Below are 13,170 nucleotides of genomic sequence, written 5' to 3' on the forward strand. Positions count from 1 at the left end.
GGCACAGGAAATCAGCCTAGTGGACAAGCTGTTGCTGGGAAGCCAGTCGGTGCTACAACCATCCCGCTTTCCCTGACCTGCAACAATAGGACACAAGCCCCAGCCCTGTTCACTCTGCAAGGGCCCCTCCCTACTCCTCTGAGTAACTTAGACAGCCAGTGATGAATCAGAGCTTGAGAGAGCTGGAAGGTTCCTAGGGGTCAGCTGAGAAAAAGACAGCTCAGAAAAAGTAATGGATGTGCCTAGACCTTGCAGCTGGTCAACAGCCACAGGCACCCCAAGGCCAGCATCTAACTCCCCGTCCAGGGAGCTCTCCAAGCACCTGCCCTCCTGTACCCACAGCACCCGCCTGACCCCTCACCGAACACACAAAGGACTTGAGCAGGTGTTTGCTGAGCAGGCTTAGGGATGCCGGCCTAGAGAACAGCATGACATCTGGAGTGCCCTGCAGAGGCAAGACAGGTGGTCAGACGAAGCCACTGGTGCTGTGACCAGGCGCCCGTGCTCTGTGGGAAGCCTGACCTCCATGAGAGAGCAGTACAGGAAAGGCCCCTGGGAGATGACGAGGTTGGTGCAAAGGCAGCTGGCAATGGTCTGCTGGGTGGCTCGCAGCTGCTTCTTGGCGAGTTCCAGGCCATGGTACAGCTTGTCCAGGTTACTCCTGTAACAGGGCAGACACATGGCTTTGGTGGTGCTTGTCAGGAACTCCTGGTAAAATACCAAAGTCACAAATAGATTGCTTGGTTCCTGGTTCAGGAAGAGGTTTGGGGATAAGAATTTATCTTCTGTCCCTCCTGAGTTCTCTTTCACATGAAAGGAATTTTTTAAAATGTATAAACCCACAGCAATGCAAATGAGAGGTGGAGGGGGTGCAAGTATCAGAAGACAGGAGACTAAAAGCCAACAGAGGGAAGATCCTGAAGGCCCTGGAGGACTCTGACACAGGGGAGGCTTGGGCAAGGGCTGGAGGTTGGACAAGGGATCCCCTCAAACCCAACAGATAGATTTTTACTCTTCCCCGCAAAAAGGGAGGCTCCCCTCTGAGTACATGAAATGTACCATCTGTGGATAAGTAGAGTCCTCAAGCAAAGCCTCTGGGCCCTACAGTGGGGAGTCCCAAAGTGTCACAGTTGGCTCCTGCCTGCTAAGGTGAAACGATGTCTTATGACCAGTAAGCTGTGCCCAGATACCCATGGCTCAGCCAAGGGTCCACGATCCCCTTCTTGAATATGAAAGACATCAGACCATTTGAGAAATGCCTATGGCCTGAAAAAATAACCCTGAAGGAAACAGATAATTTGGAGAACAAAAGAAAGTTAAAATGAACTCTAATTAATGTCTTCAGAGAGATGTGCGCAACTCTTACATTCCTAAACCAGGAACAGGATGCTATGAAAAAGGAAGAGTTAAAAACTAGGAAATGTTGATGGAAATTAAAACAGTTGCAAAAGATAAAATATCCACTCCAAGTCCAGAGGATAAGTCAAGAAAAACTTCCTCAACATAGATAACAAGACAAAGCTATGGAAAATGTAAGGCAAAAAAATAAGACAGAGCATCATCATTCCAGGAAGCCTGAAAAGCAAGAATAAAAAACACAGATGTTTTCTGTGGGGGGAATAGTAAAGAAATAGTAAAATAAAGATATTGTCAGATATATAAGAACTCAGAAAGTTTATCTCACATGCGCCCTTTCTTTGAATTTTACTTAAGAACTGTGCTCTAATTTAATGAGGGAGTAAATGAAACAAAGATGAAGATCCCAAGAAACACTGGACCAAACTAAGAGGCACAGCCAAGATTTGGACATCCATGGGGACAGTGGAAAGCAGGCCTTGAGAGCTGTAGGTCCAGGCTGTGGTGGGAAGACAGAACCCCAGACTCTCCAGCAAAAAAGGGCTCAGAGAAAAACAGCTGGAAGGAGTTTGGAGGAGAAAAAAATGGATGCGATAAAGGAGGTAATTTAAAACAGCAGGAGACCGGGTGCGGTGGCTCACGCTTGTAATCCCAGCACTTTGGGAGGCCGAGGCGGGCGGATCACGAGGTCAGGAGATCGAGACCACGTCTCAGTGAAACCCCGTCTCTACTAAAAATACAAAAAATTAGCCGGGCGTGGTGGCGGGCGCCTGTAGTCCCAGCTACTCGGAGAGGCTGAGGCAGGAGAATGGCGTGAACCCGGGAGGCGGAGCTTGCAGTGAGCCGAGATCGCGCCACTGCACTCCAGCCTGGGCGACAGAGCGAGACTCCGTCTCAAAAAAAAATAAATAAATAAAATAAAAAATAAAAACAGCAGGAAAAACAAAGAGCTGTGCCAGATAGTAATCTATTACTACACATGATTGTCTCTGGAATAGTTTATTAGCACAATAAAGTAAAACTATTTGTTTATTTTCAACTTTTAAAATCAACCTATAACCAAAGATAAGACAATTTATATCTTTTTCTCTAACCCAAAATTGTTATCAGTCTTGAAAACGTAAAAGCACAAATTTCAGAAAGTACTGAGCAGCGCTGAAGAGCAAAGTAAGGCTGTTTCTACAGCTTGGATATTTGTCCCCTCAAAACCTCATGTTGAAATCTAATCCAAGATCTTAGAGGTGGGGTCTAGTGGGAAGTGTTGGGTCACGGGGCAGACCCCTCATGAATAGATGAATGCTCTCCCTGGGGCTAGGGGGTGTAAGTAAGTTCTTACTCTATTAGTTCCAGTGATAGCTGGTTGTTAAAAAGAGCCTAGTACCTTCCTCCTCTCTCTTCCTTCCTCCATTACCACATGGTCTCTGCACACACCAGCTCCCCTTCTGCCATGAGTGGAAGCAGCCTGAGGCCCTCACCAGATGCAGATGCCCAATCTTGAGCGTTCCAGCCATCAGAATTGTGAGCCAAATAAACCTTTTCTCTTTATAAATTACCCAGCCTCAGGTATTCCTTTATAGCAACACAAAATGGACTAAGAGTGTTTTAAATATCCTTTTCTTACAAAGTAGGGAGACAAGACACTCGTGATGAAAGAAGACATAAATATGTTAAAGTTACAAAGAAGTTAAAAATAGTGGCAAAACTGTACCAACAGGAGGGAAATGGACAAGATTGGGATAAATGCTCCTTTGTCATAGCAGGAAGTTGGTAGACAATGTCTAAAGCCTACCCATCAATGCTGGGATGATGGCAGCAACAGTGGTAAAATAGTTTTTGGATTTTCCCAAATTTCTAGATAAAAGTAGAGCAACTAGATTGCAAAACCAAAAACCTAGGACCCACATTTGCAACAAATTAAGAGAACAAGGGAACACTTGAAAGCCCAAAGTGTAAGCAGGTAAAAAGAGACCATGAACAGCCAGACAGGTATACTATCTACATCAGTGCAAGAGAAAGCCGAGAGGTAGTGAGACCTAAGAAGACTTAAAACTCCAGGCAACTGGAAAGCAGTGGCCCAAACTGAGAGTTTTGCCCTGTGCAAGAGCAGGTGAGTGCAGTGGGCCAAGGGAAAGTTTAAGGAGCCTCCCTAGAGTGCAAGGAGTCCTGGTAATGAGCAAGCGGTCCTATTAAACAGCAAGGGAGCCTGGTAAAGTATAAGGGGGCATGGTAAAGAGCAAGGGGCCTTGGTAAAGTGTAAGGAGACTATAGTAAAGAGTAAGGGGCCCAGCCTGACCAACACGTCTCTACAAAAAATACAAAAATTAGCCAGGTGCAGTGGCACATGCCTGTAGCCCCAGCTACCTGGGAGGCAGAGGTTGCAGTGAGTGGAAATCGTGCCACTGCACGCCAGCTTAAGTGACAGAGTAAGACCCTGTCTCAAAAAAAAAAAAAAAAAAAAAAAAACCTCCAATGAATCATACTCCTAATGTAAGAGCTAAAACTATAAAAGTGTTAGTAGAAAAAATAATGTGAAATCTTCATGACCTTGGGTTAGGCAATGGTTTCTTAGACACGACACCAAAAACACAAGAAACAAAGGAAAAAGTAGGTAACTTAAATGTCATCAAAATTAACAAATCTTATACTTCACAGGACACTGCTAAAGTGAAAAGCCAGCCTACGGAATGGGAGAAAATACTTGCAAATTACTTATCTGATAAGGGATTTGTATGTAGAATATATAAAAGTTTTAGGCTGGGCACAGTGGTTCATACCTATAATCCCAGTGCTTTGGGAGGCCAAGGCTGGAAGATTGCTTGAGCCCAGGAGTTTGAGACCAGCCTGAGCAACATGGTAAGACCTCATCTCTATTAAAAATTAAAAAATTAGCAGGTGTGGTAGCTCCTGCCTGTAATCCCACCTACTCAGGAGGCTGAGGTGGGAGGATGGCTTGAGCCAAGGAGTTTGAGGCTGCAGTGAGCCATGACTGTACCACTGCACTCCAGCTTGAGCAACACAGTGACACCCTGTCTCAAAAAAAAAAAAAAAAAAAGACAAAGGACTTGAATAGACAATTCTCCTAACAAGATACACAAATGACCAATAAGCACATGAGAAGATGCTCAACACTATTAGTCATCAGTAAAATGCAAATCAAAACCATAACGAGATACCACTTCATACTCACTAGGATGGCTGTAATCCAAAAGATGGACAATAACAAGTGTCGGTGAGGATGTGAAGAAATTGAAACCCTCCCTCCTGGTGGGAATGTAAAATGGTGCAGCTGCTGTGGAAAACAGTCTGGCAGTTCCTCAAAAATCTGGCAGTTCCTCAAAACCTAGTGTTACCACGTCACCCAGCATTTCCACATGTAGGTATATAACCAAAAGAAACAAAGAAATGACTACACAAAGACTTGTACATGCAAGTTCACAGCAGCATTAGTCATAATTGTCAACAGGTGGAAACAAACCACATGTCCATCAACTTATGAATGGATAAATGAAATAGAATATATCCATCCAGTGGAATATTATTTACAATAAAAAGACATTGGCCGGGCATGGTGGCTCATGCCTGTAATCCCAGCACTTTGGGAGGCCAAGGCAGGCGGATCACGAGGTCAGGAGTTCAAGACCAGCCTGAACAACATGGTGAAACCCCGTCTCTATTAAAACTACAAAAATTAGCTGGGCTTGGTGGCACGTGCTTGTAATCCCAGCTACTCGGGAGGCTGAGGCAGGAGAATTGCTTTAACCCATGAGGCAGAGGTCGCAGTGAGCCGAGAGCGTGCCACTGGACTACAGCCTGGGCGAGAGTGAGACTGTCTTGGGAGGCAGACGGGGGAAAAGACATATAATCCTGATACATCCTACAATATAGATGAGCCTTGCAAATATGATGCTAAGTGAAGAACCCAGTCACAAAGAACCATATCTTATATGATCCCATTTGTATGAAATGCTCAGAACAGCCAATTCGTAAAGACAAAAGGGAGACTGGTGGTTGCCAGAGGCTGGGAGGATCTCTCTGGGGCAATGAAAATGCTCTAAAATTAGATAGTGGTGATTGCTGCACAACCTTGCAAAACCTAACTGCAACCTACTAAAAGTCATTGCAGGCTGGGTGCGGTGGCTCATGCCTGTTCCTCCCAGCACTTTGGGAGGCTGAGGTGAAAGGATTGCTTGAGCCTAGGAATTTGAGACCAGTCTGGGCCACATAGTGATACCACATCTTTACAAAAATTTTAAACATTAGCAAGGCATGGTGGCATGCACCTGTCATCCCAGCTACTCAAGGGGCTGAGGTAGGAAGATTGCTTGAGACTGGGAGGTCAAGGCTGCTGTGAACTATGATCATGCCACTGCATTCCAGCCTGGGCAACAGAGCAAGACCCTGTCTCTAAAAAAATACAAATAAAATAAATAAAAGCCATCACATTGTACACTTTAAATGGGTGAATTGTATGGCATGCAAATTGTATCTCAATAAAGCTGTAGAAAAAAAAGTGTGCTTGGGAGCAGAACCAGGAAATCCCAGAAAGCAGGCCCCCATATGTACGTATGCATCTTTACCACTGCACAAAAGCAACAGAAGTGGCAGCTCTGTGAAGCCAGAAAAGCTGTCCGAATCATGCCTCCTTATCCTGAAAAGTCAGGGAAATGAAATTTATAAATAAAGAGGATGAGACAAGTAGCAAAGTCAAATCCCCTCAAAGTCACTATTAGAAAAAAAGAGAATAAGGGACAGAATAACACCTCTCTGGACAATGAAAGTACACTAATGTGAAAGTTGCAGATCCCAGGATGAAATCACTTTTTGTCAGGCCCAAACAAATTAAAGCTGGGAAAGCACCAAGGAGAGCTCCTGCTTGCATGTCTGGAATAAAGACTCAAAGACTTTCTAAATAACCCCACCAGAAATCCCTTCTTTAGGACTGCAACAATTCAGATAAGATGCTCTTAAAATATAACACTTGCCCAGTAATGCATCTTCACCAATGAACTGATGCCAACTCTGGCTTTGAGTCTCTGAAACCAATGAATTGTTTCCAAGCTAGCTTACGTGAACTTCTCCTTTTGCCAATAAAAGCTTCCCCTCAGCCTCCTCTCTTTGGATGCATATTTGGCTTACCATAGATGTGCATCGCAGACAGTATAATCCTCTTTTCTAATTCCCAAATAAATTCAATGTATTTGGAGATATTTTTCTCTGATGTCTTTAGTCTGACACTAGAAAGACATGCTAAAAAAAAGATCCAAATTGTCACATTCCATTTCAAAACAAGTGAAAAGACATGGAAAAATATAGGACATCTCAGGAAGTGAGATAAGAAAGAACTGGAAAATTTAAAAATTGAGAAATGACAACTAAACTATAAGATTAAACACAAGAACGAATATACACAACAAATAATGCCTTTTGTTAAGAGATACAAAAGGTAAAAAAAGAGAAAATTTTAAAAATCAAAAAGAAAACAGAGCCAAAAAAGATTCAAGAGAAAGTGACAAATACTGAAGAGGGGCAGGTAATGTGTCAGGTGCACGCCACACTGGCACTGTGATTCCAGTTCACCCAAGCAGTTTCTGCAGGACACAGTCACTCCCACAGCCCTGGGGTCCCCGTAACTGACCTCCCTGGGCAGTGAGAACCAGTGGTGGCCCCATAAGGCAAACCCACAGCCCTCCTGCTACCTGGACAGGCTGTCCAGAGCCTGGATGAAGTGATCTGTCCCTGAGCCATCCTTCTCGGGGCTCTCCATCAAAGACATGGTGGCAAAGACCACGTCACTGGCCAGGAACTTGTGCTTGAACCCAAAATGAATGCTGAAAGTCTGCACGCGCATGTCCTTCATCCTGTCATGGGAGCAAACACAGCTGTCACCCTCAAATTGTGGGCAAGCTCTCACTGCCAGACAGGCCAACAGATGTGCTAATGTCCCTCACAGGCCCAAGCCAATGCTTCCAGCACAGCCATGCTGCTCAGAGGATGAGGCAGGTCAGAACGTCCAGACATACCAGCCCTGCAGCCCAGAGTGGCCAAGTGCCTTCTTGTCAACAGCTGTTCGGCTGGCTTAGGGGGTGTGTGGGGTCCTCTCCTTAGCATGGTTCTCACACCTTAGCAAGCCAGCTGTCTGGGGTGGGAGAAGCCAGGGGCCTCCAGGAGTGCCCATGGACTTGGTTGGGCAGAGTTCACCTAAACCTGGCCCTGTAGCCCATTTGCTGTCTCCAGTGAAATAGACTGGGGTCGACCTCACAGGTCCCACAGCAGCCCTAGGATTCAAGGATCCTAGGATCCTCAACCTCACAAGCTTGAAGAAGTCCTATTTTTAACCCAAAAAAGAACTCAAGACTTCAGGAATGGCCAGACGCGGATAACACTCATTTGTACATTCTTGAGTTGCTGTTTTTTTTTGCATTATTTTAGGAGCACATTGTTTTTTTTGCATTATTTTAGGAGCACAGTTAAAGTAGAACCCTTCACTTTAATGAACCTGGATTTAATGAAGCTAAATCCAGAAAAATGTGTTTACCCAAATTTATTTGCAGACTCTTCAATCATTTCCCGCAAATTCTCCTTCAAGGAGATGTCCATGGCCTGGAACTTCTGCTTCACCTGCTTCAGGGGAAGACTGGAAAGAGCAAGCCCAAGCCACATGAGTGAGGTCACCACGCACCTACAGGGTGGAAGGAAACCCAAACCAAGGGCAAGCGAGGATGTCCCTGCACCAGCATTCAGAGGATATTCTGGGATCTAGGGCAAGGAGCTTATGGCAGAACAGGCTGCATTTTATAACTAAGTTGGTCACAACAAAGCAGAGGGGCTTTTCCCTTGGGGGTGGCCAGGGCTGGCGCTGCAGAGGCCCAGGCAGTCACTCACCCCATGTCTGCGAGGAACTCCTGGAGCCGCTTCTGTCCGTGCACAGACCACAGCTTGAACCTGGCTGCAGTATAGCTGGTGTTGCACAGGCTGTCATGGAGGGACCAGTGCTGGTAGAGCGCCAGGCGGAGGCTGGGCCTGCAGTCAAGGAGCATGCAAGCACCCACTGGCCGCCCTGAGCACACAGCCCCACTCTCGTAACTCCAGCAGGTTGGCCACTCTGATGGCAGGGCCCTTCCTCACCAGGCCTGCCTGCAAAACCAGGTATCCCAAGGGTGACCTGGAGCCCTTTGACCTTCTTAGCTTAAGCTGACCCATACAGAGAGCCTGTGAAGTGACAGGCATAGACCACCATCCCTGTCTGACAGGCAGAGAATCTGGAGCACAGGGGTCTGCAGAGTCCAGGTGCTGTGGTCACATGGAGCAGTCATGGCCACACATGACATGGGAGGCTGGGCATCACCAGCTTGTCCTGTACCTCCTGCTCCACCTAGCCCAGCCCTCCCTACAACCCATTCCTCCGGAGAGCCCTCCACTGGGACCCCATCCACGAAGCACCCCCATCCTCAGCCCTTTTTTCTTTTTTTTTTTTTTGAGGCGGAGTCTCGCTCTGTCACCCAGGCTGGAGTGCAGTGGTGCGATCTCGGCTTGCTGCAAGCTCCACCTTCTGGGTTCACGCCATTCTCCTGCCTCAGCCTCCTGAGTAGCTGGGACTATAGGCGCCTGCCACCATGCCTAGCTAATTTTTTGTATTTTTCATAGAGATGAGGTTTCACTGTGTTAGCCAGGATTGTCTCGATCTCCTGACCTCGTGATCCATCGCCTTGGCCTCCCAGAGTGCTGGGATTACAGGCGTGAGGCACCACGCCCGACCTCCTCAGCCCTTTTCTTAAACATATCCATCACTGCTCCTGGCACCGTGAGAGCAGCTGTGAGTATGAACTGTCCCCCACGGTGGATTTCCCCTCTACAGGACGAGAGCCTGGTCCTGCCTGCTTCCTCGGCATGCTCAGTTCCCACCACTGCCCCTCCCAACTCCTGGGGACTCCCAGGCCTTCAGACCACCATGCTCCCTGCCCACACTCCAGCAGCTTCCTCAAGCCCCGGCGTCCTCAGCTCCGACTCCTTCCCTCCTGTCTCAGTCACACACTCCCATGATCCCTGGGTAAGTGAGCCCACCCTGCCACGCACATGATGGGACCAGCTCCTGTGCACAACGGCTCCCCACCCCAGGAGTTCAGCCAGCTCCGCCCCGCTCCCCAGGCTCTGATGGCCACCTGACTACTAACGTGTCCACACTCACTCTTCCTCCTTCCTAGCCATCACAGTGCAGAGACAGGGCAGCTCCATCCCTGACATCATGCTATCTGACTGCTCACAGCCACTGCTGCAGTCTGGGCCAAGCCACTATTGTGTGGCCTTGGAGAGCAGTGACCATCTCCTTGCCCCCAACCTACCTCTACTGGGCAGCCCAGGGACCTTTTAAAAACCCTGACTCAAACTCTGGTCACTCCACAGCCTTCCGCTGCCCTTGGCTCACAAGGCTTGCTCTTGCTTCCCGACACCTGACCCCAGCCAGTCTCCCAGCACCTCCTGTGCTCAGTACAGCAGCTGCCACACTGAGTGTGGCTGAGACTGTGTGAGATGTGGTCTCCCCATGGTCTTTCCTGAGCACTCCACCGATGTCCCATGTGCTTCGCAAAGACACATCACCCTGTGTGATTACACGGCAGCTCCCTTCTTTCCTGACTGCATGAACCACTGCCCGCACTGCTACCATGTCCAGAGCCAGGCCCACAATAAGCACTTTACAGGGATGTGCTGGAGAAGGGTGATACTTCTAAACTCAGCTCTGGCATTTAGAAGCCAAAGCCACACAGATGAGCTGGGGTAGCACACTACAGCCCCTTCCCCCAAAACTTCCTGCCCCACCTGCTTTCCCTCCTGGGGATGTGGCCAGAACACCCAGAGGGTGACAAAGCAAACAAGGCCCGCTGAGCAGAACCCTGGAGGCGGGAGTGCTGCCTGTGCCCCTCAGGCTGGGCCACAAGGATACTCATACTCAAAGGAGATCCGTGTGCAGTCCACGGAGAGCGTGTTCTCCTCATCCTCGTTCCGGTGGTTGTGGCGGGAAACGTGGCGCTGCAGGACACCGACATCAGTCACGTATTTCATTCTGGAAAAAAAAGTAGCACAAGCCTCGGCTGGTTCCCTCCAGCTCTTACCAGGCAGGCTAAGCCTAGGCTCCATTCCCGCTCAAGGCCTTCCTCAGGGGCCTGCTCACCACAGGAGCTGTTCTCATGCAGAGACTAAGGACATGCAGCCTGCATAGAAACCAAGCACCCAGGAAAACATGATTGGATGGAGCTGGGGGGTGTGGTCTCTAGCCTTGCCCACCTCCGGTCCTCATGGGTCTCACACCTCCTGAGAATGGGCACCGCAGAGGCCACAGCCCACACAGCCAAGATGACAGACTCCGTAAGTGACAGGGATCCACAGCAGAGTGGGTGAAATGTTCCCTATAAACTTTACAAAATTCATGAGGGCAGGGGGAGGGGAGAAATGAAAATGAACCCAGCTCGCAGCACATCAGCATCAGTCACTAGGTCGGCGTGCTCTCTGACTGTTTCCTCATAGCTGCGTGGTGTCTATTGCCTCAGAAGCATGTAGACCCTGTCACAAGATTGTAGTTCCCCTAACTGCTCTGTAGATCACAACTTGAACCTTAGGAAGTGCTGTTTTCCCTTTGAGATATTCCTTTGGGTCCTGTATACTGATGGAGCTACTGACTCAGTTGCTCCAAAGGACCCCACGAGGAGCTGACTAAACCAAGAGTGTAGTTTGTACACCCTGATGATTTCATCCCCCTTGCCCTACCAATCAACTACCCCAATTTTCCAGCCCCTCACCCTCCAGTCCCCTTAAAAGCCCCAGCCCAGGCCGGTTGCGGTGGCTCATGCCTGTAATCCCAGCACTTTGGGAGGCCGAGGTGGGCAGATCGCCTGAGGGCAGGAGTTTGAGACCAGCCTGACCAACATAGAGAAACCCTGTCTCTACTACAAATACAAAATTAGCCGGGCGTGGTGGTGCATACTGGTAATCCCAGCTACTTGGGAGGGTGAGGCAGGAGAATCACTTCAATCTGGGAGGCGGAGGTTGCAATGAGCCGAGATAGTGCCATTGCACTGCAGCCTGGGCAACAAGAGCGAACTCCGTCTCAAAAACAAACAAACAAACAAAAACAAAAAAGCCCAGCACAGAACTCCTCAAGGAGATGGATTTGAAGGTCTCCTCCCATCTTCTCACTCGGTGCCCTGCAATCATGAAACTCTTCCTCTGCTGCAAACTCTGCTGTCTCAGTGTAACAAGTCTGTTACTGCACAGCAGGCATACAAACCTGCTGGTCCTACAACACATTATGATGAGTCTAGCCTCGAGCCCCTTGTGGGCATTTGCCTGCGGCTTGGTGTGCCTTCGCTGTTCAGTGGGAAAGACCCAGAGACAAGCCCAAAGCCCAAGCGGCCACTGGGTTCCATTTAACTATGGGCTGCCGCCTGTGCCCTGCCTGTTGACAGGGCAATGTCAACCTTTGGTGCATAGACTGTTCGCAGCAAAGCAAGCTTCTGGTTTTGAAAGGCATCTTAGGTAAGTTTTTTCCATGCAACCAGCACCCCTTTCTCCTCTGATTTGCTGGCCTCTTTGGAGGTCCTGTGGCCTCTTCAAAGGTTTTGTGGCTCCCTCTGAAGTCTCGAGTCCTCTTCTGAGGTCTTGTCCACCCTCCCTAGTAATAGGAAGGGCCTCATTTGAGGGGACTTCCTCTACATTGGAAGGAGACCAAAGAGCACTGCTTGGGAGAAATCCTCTTGACTTCTGAAATTTGGAACTTGATTTCGGAAGGCCTTTTGTTTGTCTTTGTCTTGTTATGTATGTTTATGTTTATGAAAGGGATCCCTGAAGGAATTGCTAGCAAAAGCTTAGCAGGCCTAACTCAGGTTGACCATATTTCATCTTTTTCATCTTGCCCAGAGACCACCTGCTGAACTCCTGGTTGGAGGTAGTTCCTCCCAACTTTGAGTAGATCAAAGGTGCTGGGGGCTGACAGGGGCAAGTGTGAGCCTCACCACGTCAAATCTGGGCGCAGAGTGGAGTGATTAGTGTCTGCATTTTTGTTGTGTGTATATCGTCTCAGCTGGAATGAGAAATATTGATTTGGTTACTCCAAGCTGGGCACTGGGCTGCATCTTGTGAAACTGGGAAGACAAGAGACGTATATCTTCATCAGGTTAGTGCAGTGGGTAACTTACCCACTAAAATAAGAAATTCCTGTGGAAAAACTATGAGAAAGCTTCTGCCTGCTTTCTTTTTTTAAAACAGGGTCTCACTCTGTTGCCCAGGCTGGAGGACAGTGGCACAATCATAGCTCACTGCAGCTTTGACCTCCCGGGTTCAAGTAATCTTCCCACTTCAGCCTCCCAAGCAGCTGGGACCACAGGCATGCACCACCATGCCCAGCTTTTTTTTTTTATTTTTGTAGAGAGGGGTTCTATGTTACCTAGGTTGGATTCCTACAATCCTCCCACCCCCGACAAAGTGCTGGGATTACAGGCATGAGCCATCACCCCCTGTCTCTTTTCTGTCTGCTTTGAATCTGGTGTTATTAAGCTACTGGTATTAAGACTCACTGTTTATGGTATTACTAATTCAGAGCTACTTGGAGATTTTGTTTTGCTTATACAGCTCAGCCAGCTGTAGCTAAAATGTAATCATTGAAAACTTGAAACTGCAGAAAAAAAGAAAGGGTAAGTTTTTAAAATCAAACTGCTATAGAAACTGCTTTATTCAAAATTTTAGTTCACAGCCTTCACTGAATTACCTATTGGGATAAACAAAGTTTATTTATGTGAATGGTTCCAATTTTGTCAAAAATAATTT

General features: G+C 47.9%; 1 protein-coding gene across 9 annotated transcripts in view; it reads right to left on the reverse strand.

The window, feature by feature from the left end:
* The window catches only part of CDC45 (cell division cycle 45), a 41,422-nt gene that overhangs the window by 5,169 nt on the left and 23,083 nt on the right, over window positions 1–13,170 (reverse strand). For 6 of the 9 annotated variants that reach the window (XM_055253614.2, XM_055253610.2, XM_063623348.1 and 3 more), the window contains 6 exons: window positions 10,295–10,414; window positions 8,239–8,370; window positions 7,892–7,990; window positions 7,053–7,214; window positions 523–661; window positions 362–445 (listed from right to left, as the gene is read on the reverse strand). In XM_055253614.2, coding sequence (XP_055109589.2) covers window positions 362–445; window positions 523–661; window positions 7,053–7,214; window positions 7,892–7,990; window positions 8,239–8,370; window positions 10,295–10,414 — 736 coding nt within the window. The remainder of the gene's footprint in view (window positions 1–361; window positions 446–522; window positions 662–7,052; window positions 7,215–7,891; window positions 7,991–8,238; window positions 8,371–10,294; window positions 10,415–13,170) is intronic. The other 3 variants (XM_063623352.1, XM_055253615.2, XM_063623351.1) reach the window with 1 other exon arrangement.

The sequence above is a fragment of the Symphalangus syndactylus genome, chromosome 18 (genome assembly GCF_028878055.3).
Source record: "Symphalangus syndactylus isolate Jambi chromosome 18, NHGRI_mSymSyn1-v2.1_pri, whole genome shotgun sequence".
NCBI classification, from domain to species: domain Eukaryota; kingdom Metazoa; phylum Chordata; class Mammalia; order Primates; family Hylobatidae; genus Symphalangus; species Symphalangus syndactylus.